General features: G+C 49.8%; 1 protein-coding gene across 7 annotated transcripts in view; it reads left to right on the top strand.

The window, feature by feature from the left end:
* Positions 1-20,993, top strand: part of Mbnl2 (muscleblind like splicing regulator 2) — a 164,516-nt gene that overhangs the window by 31,753 nt on the left and 111,770 nt on the right. For all 7 annotated transcript variants that reach the window (XM_040744936.1, XM_040744901.1, XM_040744919.1 and 4 more), the window contains exon 2: positions 17,569-18,190. In XM_040744936.1, the coding sequence (XP_040600870.1) occupies positions 18,017-18,190 (174 nt within the window). In that variant the 5' untranslated portion in view covers positions 17,569-18,016. The remainder of the gene's footprint in view (positions 1-17,568; positions 18,191-20,993) is intronic.

The following is a 20,993-nucleotide window of genomic DNA, read 5'->3' as shown; positions in this document are numbered from 1 at the left end:
CACGTGGAAAATTTGAAGCATTGACTACTTTAAATTTTAGATAGAGGCCGGGCGGTGGTGGCGCACGCCTTTAATCCCAGCACTCGGGAGGCAGAGGCAGACAGATCTCTGTGAGTCTGAGGCCAGCCTGGTCTACAGAGTGAGTTCCAGGACAGCCTCCAAAACAATACAGAGAAACCCTGTCTCAAAAAAACAAAAGAAAAGTTTTTTTTTACATAGAGAATGAGGGTTTTAGTTGTAAAAAAAAATCAGAAAGGAAGGCATTTAATAACATTCTGAAGTCGCGTCCAAGGGACTTGTGCAAGTTTTCAGGGAAACAAGATCAACGCTGTTTGCCACGCCTTTGAAATGCACTTCCGGGAAACAAAGGGATCTGAGCCTTTCCTTTTGACATTTTTCTTTCCTCTTGTCCTGTCCTTTATTTCCAGCTCTCAATCTCCCTTCCGTTTACTGCATTGTGCTCAGACAGAGTTTAGGTTTTAAAGGGAAATAGATGCCGGATGGATATTCCGGAAGCAGTTGTGCCTCTTACGGAGACAAGCAGTTACAACCGAAAGCCATGGCGTGTTACTTTGCAGTTGCAGACACCGCTGATTTCCTTATTTTTTTTCCATTCAATAAATTAGCGCGCTGGGTTTCCCAGCCTGGGTGGTGGCACTGACGTCAGATTTTTCCCGTGCCCGCTGCAGGCCAGCAGCTCTGAAGCAGCTTCGTTACCTCCTCTGAGGAGGGTTAGAGAGTCAGACGGAATCATTAGCCGTAATGAACCTAGGCTTCTAGACTTCTGCTTCAGGGTTAACAAAGAAAATCCCCACAGGTCACAGGCATCTCCCTGGAGACCCAGTCCTCCCTCTAAGGCAAGAACATAGTGGCTATGGTGTCCGAGGTAGAAGAGGCCAGGATAGAAAGCTTGCTGATCAGTATTTCTCAAGCATCTCCTCTTGCTGCATCTGCAAAGAAGGGGGAGGCTCTGCCCTCGTCAGGGCAAGAAGGGTCAACCCCGAGCCTTTTTTCTTTACAGAGGCTCCCAAATCTTCCTTTCTGCTCCATCACAGCCTGTGTTAATACAGGAGATACATTTCAAGCTACTCACCACTGACTTTCTCTTGGGCTACCAACAACTCAGAAGTACAGCCCGTCTCAGGTCTTTGAAAGCTGCAGTGTTCACGTTTGACTCTCTAGTGGTTTATGTCTGGGCCTGACAGCCACTGCCATGTCGCTTGTGTGCGGGTAAACTGAGGCTTGGAAGGCAGTTGGGACCTGCCCCAGACCTCCCAGCCAGCATAGGCTGTGCAGAAGTTAAAACTCGGTTCTTTGAACTCCCAGCTCTGCCCATTTCCGGGCAACAGGCAGGTAGGCTGATCCCAGAGGGGAGCCATGAGTGGGCAAAGATGGGTGTTCACCTCCTGCTCTCCGGAGAAGGAAACGCTGGTGGCCTTTTCTCTCTGGAGCCTGCCTTGAACCGAATGAGCTGGATTTGGGGTACAGGAAGAGGGCAGCCAGGTGAGTGTTCCATAGTGCACCCACCGTCTGGCACACACACACACACACACACACACACACACACACACACACACACACACACACACACACAATCTAGAGACCAAATGTAGAAGGGGAATCAGGGAAAACTAAGCCATCAGTTTATGATAGAGAACGGTGAACCTTTACTGTGGACCAACTCAGGGTCATAGACATTTATTATCTGATTAGCTTTAAAAAAGGAAAACCCTGACACTGGAACCATGATTGGCAAAAGTTTGGAATGCTTGCTAGCTGAGTGGGATGAGGCAGTAGCGGCAGCAGCTGGTGGAGTGATGAACCAGGAGACTCAGTTTTTGCAACCGATGAGTCACTCTTACTGGAAGAGTGAAAACAGGCAGAGACGTCCCAACCTTGCCAGCTGCTGCTGAGGGAGCTGATCGGTGACCCACACCAAAATCCCCACCAACTGTTGCAGCCTTGCCACCCGGCCTCCAGATGCAGCAACGTAAGTCTTCCAGAGTCTGCCATGGCCAGCGTATTCCTCAAAGTCTCAGCAGCGAGTGGATGCCGCCAGTGGCCGTTCGAGGTGGACGTCCTGCCTGGGGCTCATGACTGTGTCTCTGGACTCTCAGCACTGTGAGGTTAATTAGTGTCTTTCCCACCAGAGGCATCCCGCGCTGCTGAACTGTGAGTGAGTTCTTTCCATCGCCACCGAGGAGAAGACACATCTCAGTAACCAAAACAGCACTTATGCTCACACACGTGGGGAGTTCCGGCCTGACCAAACAATCACTTCACATTGCAGTGTTAGTCAAAGATAGACTGTGCAAAGTCACACTTTAAAAAAAGCAAAAGATCAATGTATGGCTGCCCGTTCACACATGTGCTGATGGCCAAAAGGATCAGAAACAAAACCATTTTGGTTTTGGAATTTGCCAGACATGCATCCCAAGTACTTAACTAAGTAGCCACATAACACTCTATGTACCAGAGGAAAGTGATGTTCAGATCCTTCTTCTCCCTCCATTCCTCCCTCCCCCTCCCTCCCTCCCTCTCTTCCCTGTTCCCTCCCTGCCTCCCCCTCTCTGTGTCTCTCTCCTTCTCTCCCTCCCTCCACCTCTCTCTCTCCCTTCTTCCCTCCCTTCTCCTCTCTGTTTCTCTCCTTTCCTCCCCCCCCTGCTCTCTCCCCCCTCAATCCCCCCTCTCTCTGTCTCTCTTTTTCTCTCCCTCTTCTTCCCTCCCTCCTGCCCTCCCTCCCTCTGTCAGGGTTGATTTCATTCTAAGCCACTGGTTCCCTTGAGAAAGAGGCCAGACCAGTTTGAGGAGCAAGCGGGCTTAGAAGAGCAATTGAGGTCTGCACATGGGAACAGGGTTGATAAAATCATCTCAGAAAATAATGAACAAGTAACATGAGAGTTTGTCTTGAGGGTGGTATCACAGGTTATGCCGGGTTGTTAATTTTCCAGCTCAACAGTGTGTCTCTTAAAAAAAAAAAACTTAAAGGGAAAGGGATATATATATATATATATATATATATATATATATATATATATATATATATATTTAAAGAAGCACAGTACAAAGGGTAGAAGGAATACCAGGGCTGAATGGATTCCCCAAGCCGGTAGGCCAGGGAAAGCAGACATGCTTACATCTGGGTACTGACTGTATGTTGGGAGATCAAGGGCGAAGACACTTGTTCTGAGAGCGCTGGAGTTTACAAGGTTCTCAGTTCGCAGAGGTAACCCTGGTGCCTAGACCTAGAAATTTGTCGCAATGGAAATAAAGGTGAACGGTGGGTGAGGCTTCACTGTGGCGCATACTCATCTACTTATCAGCTTTTCGTCGTCCAGGGGCAGGATTTAGGAGGCCCTCGACCTGTTTCCTCAGTCTCCCCTTCCATAGAATGGGCAGAAGAAGCCTGTTTGGCACCCCAGATGTGACTCGTGACCGGGGCCAGAGCAGCTTGCAGTGTCTTCCCCTCTCTCCCTCTTTCTCCCTCTCTCTCCCTCTCTCTCTCTCCCTCCCTCTCTCTCTCTCTCTCTCTCTCTCTCTCCCTCTCTCTCTCTCTCTCTCTCTCTCTCTGTCTCTCTCTCTCTGCTTCTCAGTGGCACTCCTCAGACTGTTGGCCCGTGGTTACCATGGTGACACAGCACAGGGTGAAGCTGCTCAGAAATAATGAGGAGTGGCGGGGGCTGGGTGGCAAGTAGCCTCCGAGGAGTGGCAGAAGGAGCTGTGCCCCCAGGGAAGGGAGAGGCGGGGGTGCCCACTGCAAGGAGCCAGCTGCTAGCACCCCTCATCCCACGGTGGACACCGACGTCATCTTCCAGTGCCCACATGTGCCTGGGCTTACGTATCACGGACCGTTATACGTAACCGACTGGGTCGTTTTTATATCCCTCAGAGCCCGGACTTGAAGCAGAGCAGATACTGGTTGTTGGTTTCAGGTGTCTGTCTGCTCAGTTCCCTTAAAGATAAGGCAGATTGTTGACTCAAGCCCACCTCTGTGGCCTGCTGAATCCCTGTGGCTCGAGTCACCCCGTGCCGACGGAAACTGAAGCACGCCGTAGCTGGAAACAGACTTTTCACTTCCCTTCTAAAGTTGCGTGAGGTCACTGCGAATGAGATTTTTTTTTGTTTTGAGCTATTGTCAGTCGGTTTCTTCCTGTTGCTCCTGAACTCCTGGGTTCTGTTCTTCAGCCAGACGGTAGGGCTTGGGAAAGACTTGCTCTCGACAGCATGTCACCATCCTTTATGTCTCGGGTCTGTCCATGTCTGTCTGCCTGTCTTGGGTCTGTCCGTGCAGCGGCCTGCGCGGGTCAAACGAGATAGTGGTTGTCGGTCTTTCTAGGGTCTCAGAAACTCGTGGGACGCTCCTTCCCCTAGTGCGTGTCTGGTTCTGTTTCCAGGATTGCTGCGCCCTGAACGAGTATGTGGGGTTGGTGGGATGCGGCCAAGAGCTGGAGGGCTCTCAGCGCAGTGCCCCCACCTCAGAGAGCACACTTGGGGCCCCCGCCTTACAGGAGGCCGCTCTCTGAGACCCTCACCAGAGACTTGTTGATCCACAGGGATGGGGTATGCAGTACGTACTCTGTGTAGCCAGCTAAAAAGCCAGGCCAAAGAGCATGGGGGTGGGCTCTGGACTTCTTCGTGGCCTCTCAGGTTCAACAGCCGTTTCCCCAGACAGCCCAGAGCACCAGCGTCACTGCCCTTGACATCCAGAAGCTCTCCCTAACTCCGCACCCTCGACCACCCCCTCCGCCACGCAAGGAAGACTGAGAAGGCTGCTGTGTGGGGCCTGGCATGCAGAAATAGCCCGTGTTCCGTGTCACTGGGAGAGCAAACGAGAGGAAGGGCGATTCAGCCCATGAGCCGACAGTCCACAGATCCACGCCCCCCCCCCCCGCCCCGCAGATGAGGGACAGCCTGCTCAGTCCTCTTCTTCGTCCTCTTCCTTCCTGACCCCCCTTAGGTGCCGGGTGTAAGGGGGGCAGCACCGGCTAACCCCACTCTCCTCCAGTACTGCTACCCACTCAAGTCTGTGCTCTGCAAATGTCCCCCTTCCCGCGACACGTGCTCCCGTTAGGTCCCGTGGCTCAGAGGGCCTGCTAACAAATCTAGGCCAAACACGGCCGAGTTGATAAGATTTCCACGGGAGTCCCTAAAAATACATTTCTCCTTAAATCATCCTTGCAAGGCACCGAACCCAACAGCCACAGAACTCGAAGGACAAGGGGTGGCTTTAGGAACTGCCCAAGGCCCCCTCTCCTCTCAAGGCTCAGAAACTGGATTCCTGGGGAGCAGAAATGACAGCAGAGACAAGACTGGCCGAGGACCGTTTCAAGTCCCATCATGAAATCAAAGCGAGCGCGCTGTTAAGGGCAGGGGCGGCCTGTGAGCTCTGGAGTCTGTCCAGCCGTGTGTTCCCCCATTCATCTGCCGGCTCCTTGTTCAGCAAGAACTTGTCCACTGTTTGCTATGTCCCAAAGTTAGGTGTTTTGCTAGCTGGCGGGGGTACACACGGACCTCATCCCTATGCCCCAGCTTTGAAATGACTCCCTGAGCGCCGGGCACTGAACAAGGGCTTCGGAGGGAGGTGCAGCAAGATGAGTATGCCAGCATGAACAAGGGGGCCTGATGCAACATTGCATCAGAAAAGGCCTCCCTGCAGGGTGACCTCCTAGGTGCAGCAATCTGGGGGAGTATTCCCAGCTGAAGGACCCGGGAGGCGAACGCTTGGGAGACAGCATGTGTCTAGTTACCCGAGGACCCAGACAAGGCCAGAATGGCCGGAAGGGAGTCAAAGGCCACTTTAGATGGGTGGCCAGAGGAGCTGTGGGACCAGCCGTGAAGGTCCTTGCGTTGCAAACCATTGTGAGGCTCTTGGCTGTGACGTCTAGGGCTGTGGGCAGACGGGCGACTAGCTTCGTGCTTGCTGATTTGTTGGAGGGACGGTAGCGGAGGGCTGGGAAGTAGTAGTGTGTGGGTAAATGGCTTGAGAGGTTTCAGCACAAAGAGACCCGGAGAGAAGGGGCGAGGTGGCTTGGGCGATGATGGGGACAGCATCCAGACACCGAGTCGGCTAGGAAGGCGGCATCAATCGGCGCTGTGGTCTGCATATCATCTGCGGGGGTGTATGGGAGACATCATTTGTCTAACACTATAGCACTCGACAGTGGGTGTAACCCCGTAAGACTGGGCGGGGATGAGCTTAAGCTGAGCCCTGGTGGGTATGGCAGCCCTCCGGCCTCCCACGCACCCCTTTCTCTTCCGGTTAGCGCAGGCCACCAGGCGCGAACCCTGCGACAGCTCTCACCCTTACTACCTTCCTCCTGAAAAGGAATCTTACCGCAAAGGATGCTGGGCAAATGTTTGTTCCGAAAGCTCTGCCTGGTCTTATGTCACCACTAAGAATGCTAGCCCCTCCCTCGCCCTTCTCCCACCTGGGGTGAGAGTTGTTATCCTGGTAACCCTGGGAGTGCGTTCCACACACTGCACTTCAACTAGCACCATCTGTCTGTCTGTCCATCCTTCTGTCCGTCCGTCTGTCCGTCCTTCCGTCCATCCGTCCTTCTGTCTGTCTGGCTCTTGCCTTGCTCTCGGTGACACTCGAGTGTGCTCCTCAGCTCCGTAGGTGGAAGGGAGGCAGCTGACGCTTCTGGTTTGCGACCGTGTGTGTGTGTGTGTGTGTGTGTGTGTGTGTGTGTGTGTGTGTTTGTGTGTGTGCGTGTGTGATGACTGTGGTGTGCCGGACCATTCCTGGCCAGGGGTATCAGACACACCCAGTTCTTATATCACTCGCCGCTTTGGCTCAGCCCGCGCACAGCCGCGTACACGTGCACACGTGGAGATGTTTATGGACCCCCACGATGCTGTGCACAGCTTCTGCTCAGCAGAGAATAGCCTCAGCCAGCTTACCTCAACTGCTGCCTCCTACACAGCAATCTCCCTAGACCTCTGCACTCTCTGATATTGCACCCTGTACCTATTAACGCCCTTAGCCTTTGAAATGTGCACCTGCCTTCTGCCGTTGTTCCAAGCCAGCCAGGAACAGGGGAAGAAGTCACAAGGCCAGAGTCCTCCATCCAGGAACCGCCTTTGCCCCGAAGCTCCATTTTTTTTTTCAACACAGCTGACATGTCTGTCCCTTCTCTAATGTTACATTACAGTTGGAAGCCCAAGTTCTCATGTTGGGCAGAATCTGAGGACCCAGCCCTCCATCCCCCCTTACCCCCCACCCCCCTCCACCCTCCAGGGACCGGTGGACAGTTTACCTGACTGACACAGCAAGCTGTGAGACATGTTAGCTGCCTAGAGCCGATTATCCAGCTGCGTGTCTTCAGGACTGTCTTTCCTCCTCCCTCTTCAGGCTGCCTCCCGACTCCTGACTCCCACTCCTGCCCACTGTCCTCCCAGGCTCCTTCCTGTTTCTTTCCTTCCAATGCTGAAAGAAAGGAGCCTGGGGTGTGCTGGGGCTGCATGCTGGGGAGGCGGGGCCTCTTCTGTGTGCCCTGTTCATCCCTCTGGAGGTCCCAGGAACAGCTGCCCAAGGGCCCATCTGCCATGGGTGCAGAAAGCGTGGGGCGTCCCCTCTGCTGCTCTGCTGTGTCCCTGTGCCGCCAAGCACACCAGCTTTGGTGGCCTCTGGCCACCTGGAGAATCGGGAAGGCCTCGCCCGCTAAGAGCTGTGCACTCCCGTGCCCTGACACCCTCGCAGCCGCGGGCATCGAGGCTGTCCTTCTTAGTCCTCTACCGCGTATGGACACAGGAACGGGCATGGAAAGTCCATGGCAACGCACTGGCTGTTGCAGACATACGCCCGTCGGCTGCGCGAGGCATCCCTTCTATTTGCGGATTAGCTCTTGAATCCCAGACTGATGCCTGGGAATCCAGCATGGGACTGACCAAGACCCCCCGGAGTGTGGATGTCAGTGAGGAGGCCTAGGTAATCTATTGAGCCTTGGGCAGTAGATCCGTATTCATCCAGAGTATACACACGGACTTTGGACTCCCATCCAACAATGTGAGATGCACTCTCACCCTGGACTCTTGGGGGAGGGTCTAGGCCCTGCCCTGGATGAAATGACAGACTATGGATGCCCCCATGGAGGGCCTCACCCTCCCTGGGGAAATGAGGGGATAATGGGGGGGGTTGGGGTGAGGGCACGGGAGGAGGGGAGGGAAAAGGAGAGGGACCTGGAATTGACATGTGAAGCAACCTTGTTTCTAATTTAAATTTAAAAAAATATATATAAAGCTCAAAAAATAAGTAGGTCAGAGGGGAGCCCTAGCCTTTGCAGGGGTGCTTATTCCCCTCTGCCTCACTGTACCTACAGTTCCTGACACCATCAGCTTCAGAAGGAGGCAGTCGTCTTGGCTCATGGTTTTAGAAGCATTTCAGCCCATTTCTCGGTGGGGAAGGCGCGGTGGGTCTCAGTTAAGGGTGTGGGTCGTGTGTGGTAGTCCGTCCGTACCACAGCAGCCCGGGGGAGCTGATCGAGAGGTCCACAGCCTCTCAGAAGAACACCGGACGAGGAGCGAAACAGAGAGCAGGAGCGTGTGACGGATACGTCACACTCACGCCGTAACAGTGGTCAGGGAAAGGGGCCAACAGGCTGGTGTGGGGGGGCAACGTAGGTCAAAGGTCAGCTGGGAAGAGGCGCTCGCTACGGACTGTGCCAGGGAAGGAAAGGGAAATTCTAGCAGAGGGATTTGGGACTCCACCATCACCTCGTGCGGAGGCAGCCGTGGGTTCCTGGCCACCCAGGAGGCAAGTGCCACGTCCCGCTTGAATGTTATCCATTATGGTTGCTTTTTCTTCAGTACTGAAGGGAAATTCCTAACCAAATTGCGTTTGGATAGAAAACACAATGGGAAAAAAGACCCCACAATTTGAAAACAAATATGGGCTGAATATATTCTATCTGGATGTGGGCTTAGGAGTAAACTTAGAATTTTTCATTTTTTTTCTAACTAGAGACGGAATCTCTGTCTCTGTGTATTCCTGGAATTGGCCGTGAAAGCAGATTGGCAGTGTTCAAATATTAAAATGAACCCTGGATTTTTATGACTTTTTTCACTTACACTTTAAGACGTACACATGGAAAGAAAATTTAGCAGAGAATCTTTCCTTTATTGCCTTTGTCATAGATAAAGCTGACCTATTGTGACTTTGGGGTCTGTCTCTCATTTCCTTCAGCAATGTCTCAGAAAGTGTGTCCCAAAGAACTGAGTAACACTGTAGATGCCAGCAACAGTCAGGACCCTGGCCCCACTCACGATGAGGGCTTGGAGCTGTTCAGGTGAAGATTTCTCAGAGGTTTCTGGAGCTCACACTATAGAAGGGACTCCATGGCTCGTATCCTCCATCATGGAGAGAGTTCTCCAGATACATAAGCAGGCACACATGTATACTAATCGTTCTTCAGTTGCATGCACACGCACACACACACACACATGTGCACACACATGCGCGTGCACACACACATCATTGGCTTCTGAGTCTCACACACACACACACACACATCACTGGCTTCTGAGTTACATGCACACACACATGCACACATGCACACACACACATGCACAGATCCACGTGCGGGCGCGCACACACACACACACACATCATTGGCTTCCAAGCCACATGCACACACACACACACATGCACACACACACACACACACCACTGGTGACACAGGGTCCCTCCCCCTGCCATTGTGTGTCTGTCTATGCAACATATTTACTGACACAACTACGCCCGATGCTTTCCGGTGACCCTCCTAACAAGCTGAAGAACAAGCCTGCCACAGTTTACACAGCTGCCTCATTCTTAAAGGCGTGACTGACGCCAAGACAGATCAGAAATTTAAAGCTGAACCTTAATGCGGGTATCTCTGAAGACTCTAGATGAATATAGACTAGCTGCCATAAAGAGAGTCCTTGTATTACACTGCAAATTATGTTGTATTGCCATAGATATTCATGGATTATATGTTATCAGCTCCTTGATCAGTAAGCTCAGAGGGATTGGTCTGTCACACAGTTACCTGGGGAGAGCCCTAAAAGTCAGGCCAGAAAAGCTGGTTTCCATCCCTTAACTTTCAAAGATCCATTTTATAGATAATCTTTAATAAATGAAAAAGAAAACAACCCAAGGGAGTTTGGAAGAACAGATCTTTTTGGTGATAACCGTGACGGCTGTCTTGATTCCTGTGAAGAGACGGCTGGGTTCTTACTTCTTTCCTTGGACTGAAGTGTCACTAGTGTCTGTCTCTTGGTCCACTGAGCCGTCTCAGGGAAGCCTGGTTTGACATCTCTTCCCCAAGGCCATGACCACTGGACGGTGTGGCATCACACTGCATTTCTCGGCCCTGGTGCTCCAGCCAGCGGCCCTGCCCACCTTCTGCAGTCACTGAGTCTGCACCAGACAGGCCAGGGGTGTGGCTGATTGGGTGATGAGTGGTGGGAGCTCACTGTGAGCTGTTTTAAACAGTCGCCGTGGGGGGTTGGGGGGATGCTCAGATAACAACCTCCTCCCAGGAAGGAAAGATTATTGCATTTCAGTCCCGTGCCATGGCATAGCCTGTAATTCCAGTCCCAGTGGACTGAGGCAGGGGGATTTAAGGCCGGTTTGGGCTATATAGTGTATACCAGGCTAGCCCAGGCTGAAGAGGAAGAGCCTGTCTCAAAGACCACTCGGCCACTCCAGCTTACCACCTCCACAGCCCCCCAATAAAAATCCGGGCATGACATGGCATGCCTGCGACCCCCAGCCATCTGGAGGAGGCTGATGCAGGAAGGTCAGTTTGAGCTCTAGACTCTCCAGTACTACACAGTGAGCAGAGAGAGACCCAGCCTCAAGCCAAGAAACAAAAAAACCCATGTACTCTAAGAATTTAAATGTTAAGAACGGGAAACCCAGAGATTGTGAAAATAAAAAAACAAGAAGTAGGAAGTCGCAGAGCCAAGAGCTCTTCACTGTAATTAGATGTATGCAAAATAAAATTAAAGGCGGTCCTATCCTATGAGTTACTCCGTGGCTAATGAGTCCTTGACTGTCTGACTCAGGGACCCAGGTTGGTTTAATCAGTCCTGCCGCAGGAGGAGGCCCTGTGTGGCAGACAGCTAATGGCAGCCAGGTGACCAGGAGTGAACCAGGAGGGATGTGCTGTGCGCACAGCCCTTTCCCTTAAGGCGGGTCTTAAAATTTTGATCAGTCTCATCCTCAAGATTGGACATGATTGACATTCTCCGCCTCCAGAAATGTGCAAATTACCCACAAAGTGGTGGCTCTGCGGGGACACCTGGGGGGTCTTCAGCCCGGGCTTGTCCCAGGGTGTGGAAACCAGGGAAGCCACCTCCTCCTCCCCTGCAGCGAAGGGCCAGGCATTCCAGACTCCCCAGCTGCACAGTGTAGCAACTGTCAAAGAACACCAGCCGCAAATTCTTTCATACAGCCCAGAGCCGCAGCTCTCTGAAAAGCTGACGCCTAGAATAGTTTTAAATAAAGTTTTGAAGGAAAAAAAGATGGAAGTCCGTGTGTGAGGGAAGGACCCTAAAAATAGTTGACACCAGTGTGTAGGGTTGAATGGAAAGGCCTTCCGATTTTCAAGGAATACTATAGAAAGCCATTTATCTTTGAGCTTTGAGCTTTGAGCTAGCCTGCCCTTTAAAGACAGCGAGCCGCCTGGGTATGGGGCTTAGGAAGGATGTGTGCCTGTGCTTCACAAAACAGCCCTTTCTCTTTGACAGCTGTGTTACCAAGGGTCACCAGAGGAGGGTCCTTCTGCTGAGCAAGGCCACCCTCCCTCAAAGGCCCTAGTTGGGAAAGCTCCTGAGTGGAGCATGTCGGTCTGAACCCTCATTCTCCCAGATCACTCACCTGGAGCTGGTCTCCCGGAGGGCGGGGGTCTCTGCACATCTAGTTTTGCTTTGTTTTGATTGGTCAGGCACGCAGTCACCGGGTTCCTCCTCCTGCCCTCCCACAGCTGCTGCTGTAGGGATCTGCAAACACACACAGACAGACATCCTGCTGGTGACCTGAAGCGGCCATCTTTGTTTCTGTACCATCCTGACGATGCCTAGCAGGGAATAAGGCAACGAGGGATACCGCCAAAGGTGGCCATCAAGCTTGCACACTGGTTGTGCCAGGGCTGATTAAAGGCAGACTGTGGGCCTCGCCTGGGCTTCTTCCAATGTTGAGTCTCCAGGGGCTGGGGTGGGAACCAGGAATCTGCGTTTCTGCCTAGGTTTCAAGGGGCTGAGGTCCTTCCTGCACGTTGGAAATCACGAGGCTGAGGATAGTAGGTGCTGAGGTTGAGTTGTCCATCACCGGGGCAGCTACCCACCCCAGTCTGCTGGATGAGAGCAGAATGAATCAGGGCACCCGCTGGGATGTCTCTATAGGTCATAGCCAAGCGACCCCGCCCAAACCTTATCCCTGCACCCGTGAACTCCATTGGAGGAAGGCCCAGGAGTCCCTTCAGCAAACATGTGAAAGTGTTTTCTACAGACCAGGTGCTGAGCCGAAGTCAAAGGGTTCCAAAATCACAGCCAAAATGTATCATGTGCACAAAGCAAATTCCGTAAGAGTTTCCACTGTGGTGGGGGACAGGTGGGTTAAGGCGGTATTTACAGTGCTACAGTTCTTGTAAGTTAAGAAGTAACGACAATTTGTTTATAACTAAAAGATGATGCTTGCCCGAAGTTATAGGACAGCCAAAATGTATCATGTGCACAAAGCAAATTCCATAAGAGTTTCCACTGTCATGGGGGCAGTTGGGTAAGGTAGTATTTACAGTGTTATCAGTATTTACAGTTCTTGTAAGTTAAGATGTAAGGACATTTGTTTATAACTAAACAATGAGGCTTGAGGGAGGTTATAGGTCAGGGTACCAATGGTCTGTGTACCGTCTACGAGACAGTGTCTTTCTCCCAAAATCGCTTCTGGGGAAGACGTCCCACCCAAATGCAACCACAGCTTTCTGGTAGCACACATCTGTGGAAGAAGCTTCAAGTGTATTTCATCAATGAATATTTATGGAAGGGCTCATTTTTATCACCTGGCAATGGGATGCCTCACTGTTTACAGTGCTTTTGTGTTTCCCCTATTGTAGAGAGAAGCCTTCCCACCAGCCTGGTCCCGGAGCCGCATCAATCCCAAATGAACACACAGGACGCTATATTAATTATGAAGCTGTTGGCCTTGCTTGTTTCTTACTGGCTAGCTCTGATTTATATATTTACTCCGTAATTGTTAACCTAAGTATTTCTCTTACCAGAGAAAACGGTCCAGACTTCTTATCCCTATGGCAGTTACATGATGACTCCCTGTGTTTCTCCTTCCCAGAGTCCTCCTCGACTCCTAGTCCTACCTATCTTGCTTCCCTATTGGCCGACGGTGCTTTGTTGACATATACACAGGACTTCCCATCATCCTATAACCAGTCCTGCCATAGCTACCATGAGCACGTAGGAGGGACCGAAGGGAGCCGCTCTCAGAGACATTGACTCACCACGAATAGAAAGAGCAGGAACACTGTTGACAGGATGTAGTAAAAGTATTGGGCTGCGCTGCATTGAATCCAAATCAGTGCTAACAAGGCGTCACCACAGCCTCTGTTCCAGGTGCGCCGGAGTCTTTGAACTCCACGGCCTCCATTCCGCATACGCCGGAGTCTTTGAACTCCTCGTGTAGCACACCAGAGCACATCTTCATTGGGCATGCCAGGCTTCCATCGGGTGTGGGCATAAAGTTTACAGCGTGAGAAAGGGGCCCCGTATACTCAACACGGCCCAATCACACCGGGCCATTTTCCAGTAGCTGAAGAAGTGTATGTGTGTGTGTGGGGGGGGGGGAGGCGGTTTCAATTGGAATTGAACGTAAGCAGAAGGATAAAGATTTATAGTGCAGTCACTTGGTTGCACTAGTCATGTGGCCACGGGGAGGTGGGCCCCCACGCTGGACAGCGCAGCCCAGGGCACATCCATTCTCCCAGCCTCGCGGATCCAGTATTGAATCGGGTCTGCGTGAGGGCTTAGGCCACCCTGGCCCCTTGGAAACAAGCTAAAAACGTGGCCTCCTCCGTCCTTAGTGCCATCCGTTGCTCATCAGCTGTGAGGGCCTTGTCCCAAACCTAATTCAGTCTGCTTTGTCTCTCAGGGCCCTACAGCAGCTACCTGCTGGTGCCCACTTGTGACAAATCGCAGGGAGGTGGTGTGGCGCCTTTGATGACTGGCCACGTAATCTGTAGAATAACAAGAGAGCATGCCGGGTAGATGGATGCGTGCTGCAGACCTACTGTGTTCCCGTTGAGTGCACACCCCTTTCTTTTAACGTAAAGTAGCTGTCGTCGAAAGCTGGCCAGCCCTGTTCTTAAAAGCAGGTTTATGTTAATTATTTACATACAGAATCTTCAAAAAGAAATATCCCATGTGCAGTCTTAAACCCCTCCCCCCTGCAAAAAGAAAGGAACCCCTAGAAGCCAAAAGTAGAGTTACATTAACCAGGGACTATTGAATGGGAAAAGTTGGTCAAAAGATTTAAAAATTCAATTTGGCAGGGTGGTAAGTTCAATAACACAATAGCCATAGTTAAAAACAAGGCACCGAGTTCTTGAAAATAGCTGACAGTAGATGTTAAGTGTTCGCGACAGAAAAAAAGTAAAAACAAAAAAAAAAAAACAAAGAAAAAAACAAAGTATTTGAAGTTACACATATGGTAGATTTTCTTGTTTAATAATATGTACTGTTTCAAAACATTAGTTATACTCCATAAATACGTTCTGTTTCATTGGCCAGTGAAAATAAATATTTTTAGAGGCCAGTTTGCCATGGCAGTTTGTAAACCCAAATTCTGGTTGTCTTATCATAACTCTTTAAGTGGGAATCCTTTCTCTGGACTGAAAGTGTCACTGTGTGTGGCTTTGGAGAAATGCCTAGGTTTGCCTATTTCTGCCCCACCTGTGAAGCCTGTGGGGAATTCTACTGCCTTTGAGCATGTGTCTCCCTTTGTTGCCTTGTAAACTGACTAGGTCTTGAGGAGTCTACATAACGTTTTCCGGGTATGAACTAAAGGTGTCTAGAGCACCATCTGAGGTCCCCCCCCCCGTCACCGATGCCCATCTCTGCTGAGGGCCAGGCACATTTTCTTAGCTGTTGCCCCTCCCCTTTGTTCTCCGCCAGGTTTGGAGGTGGAATGGAGGCATTCAAGGGGCAGGTCCAGGCCAGTCGGTGAAACCTGATGCAGAGTAAATTTGGTCATTAAACTCATCTTCTTAAGCTTCCCTAGCGTAAGCTACTTGATGTTGCTTCTGCGAACACACACCACCAAGCAGACAAGTGGGAGCCTGCCTGGCTCCCTCCAGTATTTTACAATTGATGTCAGCTATGTGTCACAGCTTTCATCACTGGCCATTTCCTTAAACACGCACTCGCACCCAACTCATAACAAGTACTGCCACAGACAAATGAGAGAATTATGGGGTTGCAGAAGCAGTTCCCACCATCCCAGGAGAGGTCTTGCTAAAAGTCAAGGTTAAATGACCAGAGATAAAAGTACACCAGGATGGAAAGCCCGACTGCAGGGTAGTCTGCTTGGCTTTGTTCACCCAGAGTTAACTAATTTTCATCAATTAGGGGGACCCACCGTTCCTGGGAACATTTGTGAAACACTTAGTCATTGCCCTCTGAACTTATTTAGTACATGCTGTTTTGAAACGCCGTCAGCATGACCATGTGATGGGACACATTCTGATAAACGCACAGGTGGGTGATCCCATGCTACAAGCCTGATCAGCAGTGCTCTTGAAGGCCCGGATGCTGTAGGTCAGTCACCGGATGTGACCTTTTTGATGCTGTCAAGAGTTGTGTTAAACACAAATGTTTGAGGATGCCGGTTATGAAGCATGGCATACTACTTACAATGAACACTTTTTAGTTAGTGAAAAGACTGTATTTCAGAGTGACATAAGGTATTGTAGTACAAACCAGTAACAGACTCACTCCTCATCAAGTGTCAGTTCTTCATGACAAGCACTGAAGTGGGCTAGCTCACACCAGCATCATGCAGACTCGCGAGAAACACGTCACACTTCAACGTTGTGGTAAGAGTGACTAAGACCTCATTTGGCCATGGGAATTTTAAGCTCCATTCTAATTTCGTGGCAGTCTCTTATGCCATCTGTAAGGGTTTAGCATGACTAATCTATTCCCATGCCCTTAGCTATAACTGTTTAGAAGGGTATCAAGACTGAACTGATGTATATGCTGGCTTATGTCACGTGCCATTTCTGCAAATGGTAATTTACAGACCGTAGTTTTTTAATCCATGTTTATCTAGCTAACATGCAAGTTTAATGTTACTGATTTCATAATACTTGAAAAATTAAAACAAATGAAATCTGCTGACCTTAGACCTCTGAACTTTAAGTTACCGTGTTGTCGTAGGCATGGCTTTTAATCTTCACATTCTAAATACAGGAGAACATTTTTTTTCAGTTTACCACATTTTTAGACTTTTTTTTTGTGTGAAGGGTATGTGTGGGTCGAAGAACAACCCATAGAAGCCAGTTCTCTCCTTGGACAATGTGGGTCCCTGAGATCACGCTCAGCTTGTACGACTTACCTGCTGGGCCATCTCTTCTTGCTGGAGAGGACATGATTAGGATGCGTCCCAGTTAAAACTAAGCTGCGCTTGATTCAAGTTAACTTGCACTCATCCTGTTCTGAGTCCAACTGGTCAGCAGGCGCTTCCTGGGATTCTAGTAGATACCATGAACCAAGGCACCTGGGAAAGAGGCAACTGCAAACCGCCGTCCTTACCTAACAACACGTTGCAGGGAAGACGGGCCCCAAGCCAGTAGCAGAAGCAAGAAAGTATTCAGGATTCAGAGAGCAAATATCAGGGCACCCCCTTTGCCTACCCCAGCATCAAATCTCTATGAACTCAGAAGAACTTGCGGAATAGGGAACCCACGCTCTATCCAAAGTAATATTACCTCCATTTTGTAGGAGAGACACATCCCTACAGTTGTTTATAGCACTCCCAACAATAAAATCAATGACCTAAATGTGAGATTAATTGGGAGCCACAATTCTAATACACTGTTTGGTGATTAAGCACATTAGATGGAGTTGTTTCAAAGGGCCTAATTATTGTGTCCGCCACACTCATCTGTTCGAGTCACTCCTAGCTCTTGGACTGCTGCCTGGATCATTCTGCTGTACGGTTGCCGTGTTTCAGTTTCTCCTTCCTCTCTCCACTTCCCTCTGCTTCTCGGATGTCTAACCTAGACTCTCACACACTCTAGATCCCAGCTTCGTAGACAGAGCAAGCACTTGATTCCTCTGAGCTTGGATGCAAGGGGATGTCTTATATTTTGCAGGTTCACGATCGAAAAGGGCCTTGTGACATCCCTTTTGCTGGCAGCAGCCCTCAGAGAGCTCTCTTTGTATTTACCTCTTGTGGGGTTTTTGCTTGTTTGATTGATTGATTGATTGATTGATGATTGGTTTTTGTCAAACACATTTTACCCTGACCCCATGAGTGGATGGAGCGATCTGACTCTGCTACTCCTTTAATTTCAGAATTTAAAAAGGACGAAGGAAAGGAAGACGCCATCCTCCTCAAACACGAAGATCGGAGAGGCAGGTGTGTTTTGCAGCATCCTGCAGAGCCGTGAGCATCGGAACCAATATTTTCCCAAAGAGTGCCATCCTACTGAAGTCACTTTATTAAGGAGAGGTGTGTCTACAAAACAGTCAAGAGACTAGAGCCCTGGGAGCCAGAGATGACAGTGAGCAGGGTGTGTTTCTGGCTCACAGTCTTCCCGTGGGGCCTGCCTATCTGTGAATGACCACCTGCTGATACGCTGTCCCCTCCCTCTCTCCTGGACTGGACTTCTTTAAGGAATCCATTGCTGACCTTCAGACTTCCATGCGGGAGTTTTCACAACAGTAGTTTGGGGAATCACCGAGCCTCGGATTGGTCCCATCATTTGAACAGAGAGGGACAGAGCCCAGAGTAGTTCTCGCCATGGCCTTGAACGTTGCTCCAGTGAGAGACACCAAGTGGCTGACACTGGAAGTCTGCAGGCAGTACCAGAGAGGAACATGCTCGCGCTCCGATGAAGAGTGCAAATTCGCTCACCCCCCAAAAAGCTGCCAGGTTGAAAACGGAAGAGTGATCGCCTGTTTTGACTCCCTCAAGGTAAGACAGTCATTGTACTCCACGTCCAGGCCAAGTTGGGCTTGGGGGGGCATGGGGGACGACACGAGGCTTTGCACTGAGCTCTGCAGAATTGGTTCTGCTTCTTCGTTTTGTTTCTTTGTTTTCACTCAAACTTTATTCGTACCAGGCAGACGTGAATTATATATATATATATGTTCACATTAAAAATACATGGTTGTATATTTCTGGTCTGGCCTGACATGCAGGTATCCAAGGATTTCAAATAAAAGTCAGGCTGTTGACAACGGAAGTAAGTGTTTTAATTAACATTTGATCTTCTCTGGGTTACGCAGAAGCGAGGAAGTCGCACCTGTCACCTTCATGTGCCACGCCACCGTGTCTCACGTCTCAATGCCTCCTCTTGTGCTCTTCCTTCCCAGCCAGAGCCCTCCTAAAATATTTCTTGAAAGGGTTTTCATTCTCCCTTGAAACGGTTTGTGGCTAGCAGAAATCACTGCGTGCAGGCTCCATACCTGGGTTCTTGGAGGACCCACGGTCTGTGAGGAGCATCATCAAAGAACTCAGTGTGACTCAGATGTCCTCTTGATGAGCTCATGTCTGGTGGGGAAGTAGGGCAGAGCAGCAAATAGCCATGGTGCAGGCGGAAAGATATGTGCCATACAGAAAGAAGACAGGAGCCTCAGACGAGAGCCTGCTCTCGGCAGACAAGGAATGTTTGAGGAGGCTGGTGTACCCCAGTTGTTGTATTGGGCTTGGCTGAGTTTGGGTCTGAAGAAATGGAAGAATTCAATGGCTCAGTTTGGAAGAAGTGGGATGCTTTGGCTCAGATCTCTCTTGAGGTTTACTGTAACCCTAAAGTTATGCTGCTCTGAATTCCACATAGGCTAAGGTAGTCTTAAGGGCACAGTGACATTGTGACGCTAGAGATGGTTAAGTCATACAGCTTACTGTTTGGGCCGATGAAAAACTCCAGTGTGCCCACCAATCTTAAAAATATTTCTCACACTCTTGGCAGCCTACCCGAGAAACCATGGTGCTACGAGTTTACAGAAGTGACCCTAACTCCATTCTCAGGTGTTTGAGGTGGTTAAATACTATGTCAAAAAATATCTCTCAGAGCAGGGAAATAGCTCAGTTTGTGAGGACCTGACTTTGTACGTAGAATTCGTGTGAAAAACAATAATAATAATAGAAAGTCAGCCACGGCGGAGGCACTTGTAATCTCAGTCCCTGCTTGGGAAGTAGAGACAGGAGGATGTCTGTGGATCGCACAGCTTAGTCAGCAGGTTCCAGTGAGAGCCTCTGCTTCAGGCAAAGGTGGGTTGCATCTGAGGAACAACACCAGAGCATACCCTCTGGACTCCATGTGCATGCATGCACACACACACACACACACACACACACACACACACACGTATATACCATGTGTATAGGAATACACACATAAAAATTATGTCTTAAGAGACATAATTCAAACTTATCACTCTTGTAAATATGTCTTCAAACCAATGTTAATATTAAAAAAATCTTTAAAAAGAAAACCCTATCTCTACACTAAAAGCAGAAGACTCTGTCTTAAAGCCCAACAGAAGTAAAATTTGAGAAATCAGAAGTGTGTCCTATGTAATAAGCTACCATTATTTTAGTCCTTTGCCAGAAAGGCTCATTAGACTAGACTAAAATGAAAGCCGGACAGATCAATCATAATTGATTTGAACTCTAATAATTTAAGTCCATTTGTGTATTAGTATTTTTTTTCCTTTCGTTAAAAAAGGAAAGGCAGTCTGAGTTTGCCTTGTCAGTCTTCACTGATGGAAGCATTCCCTCTAAAAAGCAGACATTTAAGGCTGGTCCCTCAAACCTCCAGCCAAATATAAGACAGCATCCCTCGGTCGTCCAAGGGAGATGACACTACCCAGAAATATCTCACTGACCTCACATCATGCACACAAAGTCTGTCATGTCACATGGGCACTCAGGAGAGATCCTATTGAATGCACAGGACACCTGTCACTCCAGAAGTGTCACCAGGAACCCATGACCAGTGACTCACTTGAGATCACCCACCTTGCCACCTCAGAGGAGAGGCTGCATCTCAGGCTTTGTCATTTAGAAAAGCATATTGATGTTTTTGACTTAAACAGCTTAACATTTCTTGCCCTCATGACATCTTTTAAGGGGAGGGTAGTTTTTGAATTTTCATTTCATTATTGCCAAAGTATATAGTCATTTGTTTAACATTACTACAAAAAAAAAATACCCAGTGAAAGAGGAATGTGTCAAAGATGAGGCCCTTCACTTCTCAGGTCATCTGGAATCCCTTCTCTAGTTGAAGAATAATATTAAATACCATCGTTTTTGCAAGTTTCTTAAAGTTAGAGGAGTATAGGAGAAATATTCGCAGCCTACCAAGGCTCAGTGCCCTTTGGATACCCTGGCTTCCTCGGAACCAGAGCCCCGATCCCTACAATTCAACCATCATCATGGGTTCACCAGGGCCACCCTCGGTTCCAGGACGTGAATGACATCACGGAGTAGCACCAAATTTAAGTGATGGGACCGTTGAGCGAGCATCAGCCAAGTGAAAAGAGGCTTTCAGATTCACGTTCAGAAGCGTCCCGGGGCACCCCTCTTGGGAGTGTGGGAGCATCCCGTGTACTGCCTCAGGCCGTCAGCCCACTTTGGGAGCTGTGGGCTTGCAAGTGGCCGAAGTCTCGTGCGACGCTGTGCGCGTTGAGCTGTCAAACCGCAAAGAATGTGAACGTTGCCTACAGGCGCAGGGGAAAGGGGGGCCTCACCGCCCACCCTACCCTCCCTGGGT

The sequence above is a fragment of the Mesocricetus auratus genome, unplaced genomic scaffold (assembly GCF_017639785.1).
Source record: "Mesocricetus auratus isolate SY011 unplaced genomic scaffold, BCM_Maur_2.0 Super-Scaffold_2245, whole genome shotgun sequence".
Taxonomy (NCBI): domain Eukaryota; kingdom Metazoa; phylum Chordata; class Mammalia; order Rodentia; family Cricetidae; genus Mesocricetus; species Mesocricetus auratus.
This window is presented reverse-complemented; position numbering and strand designations above follow the sequence as displayed.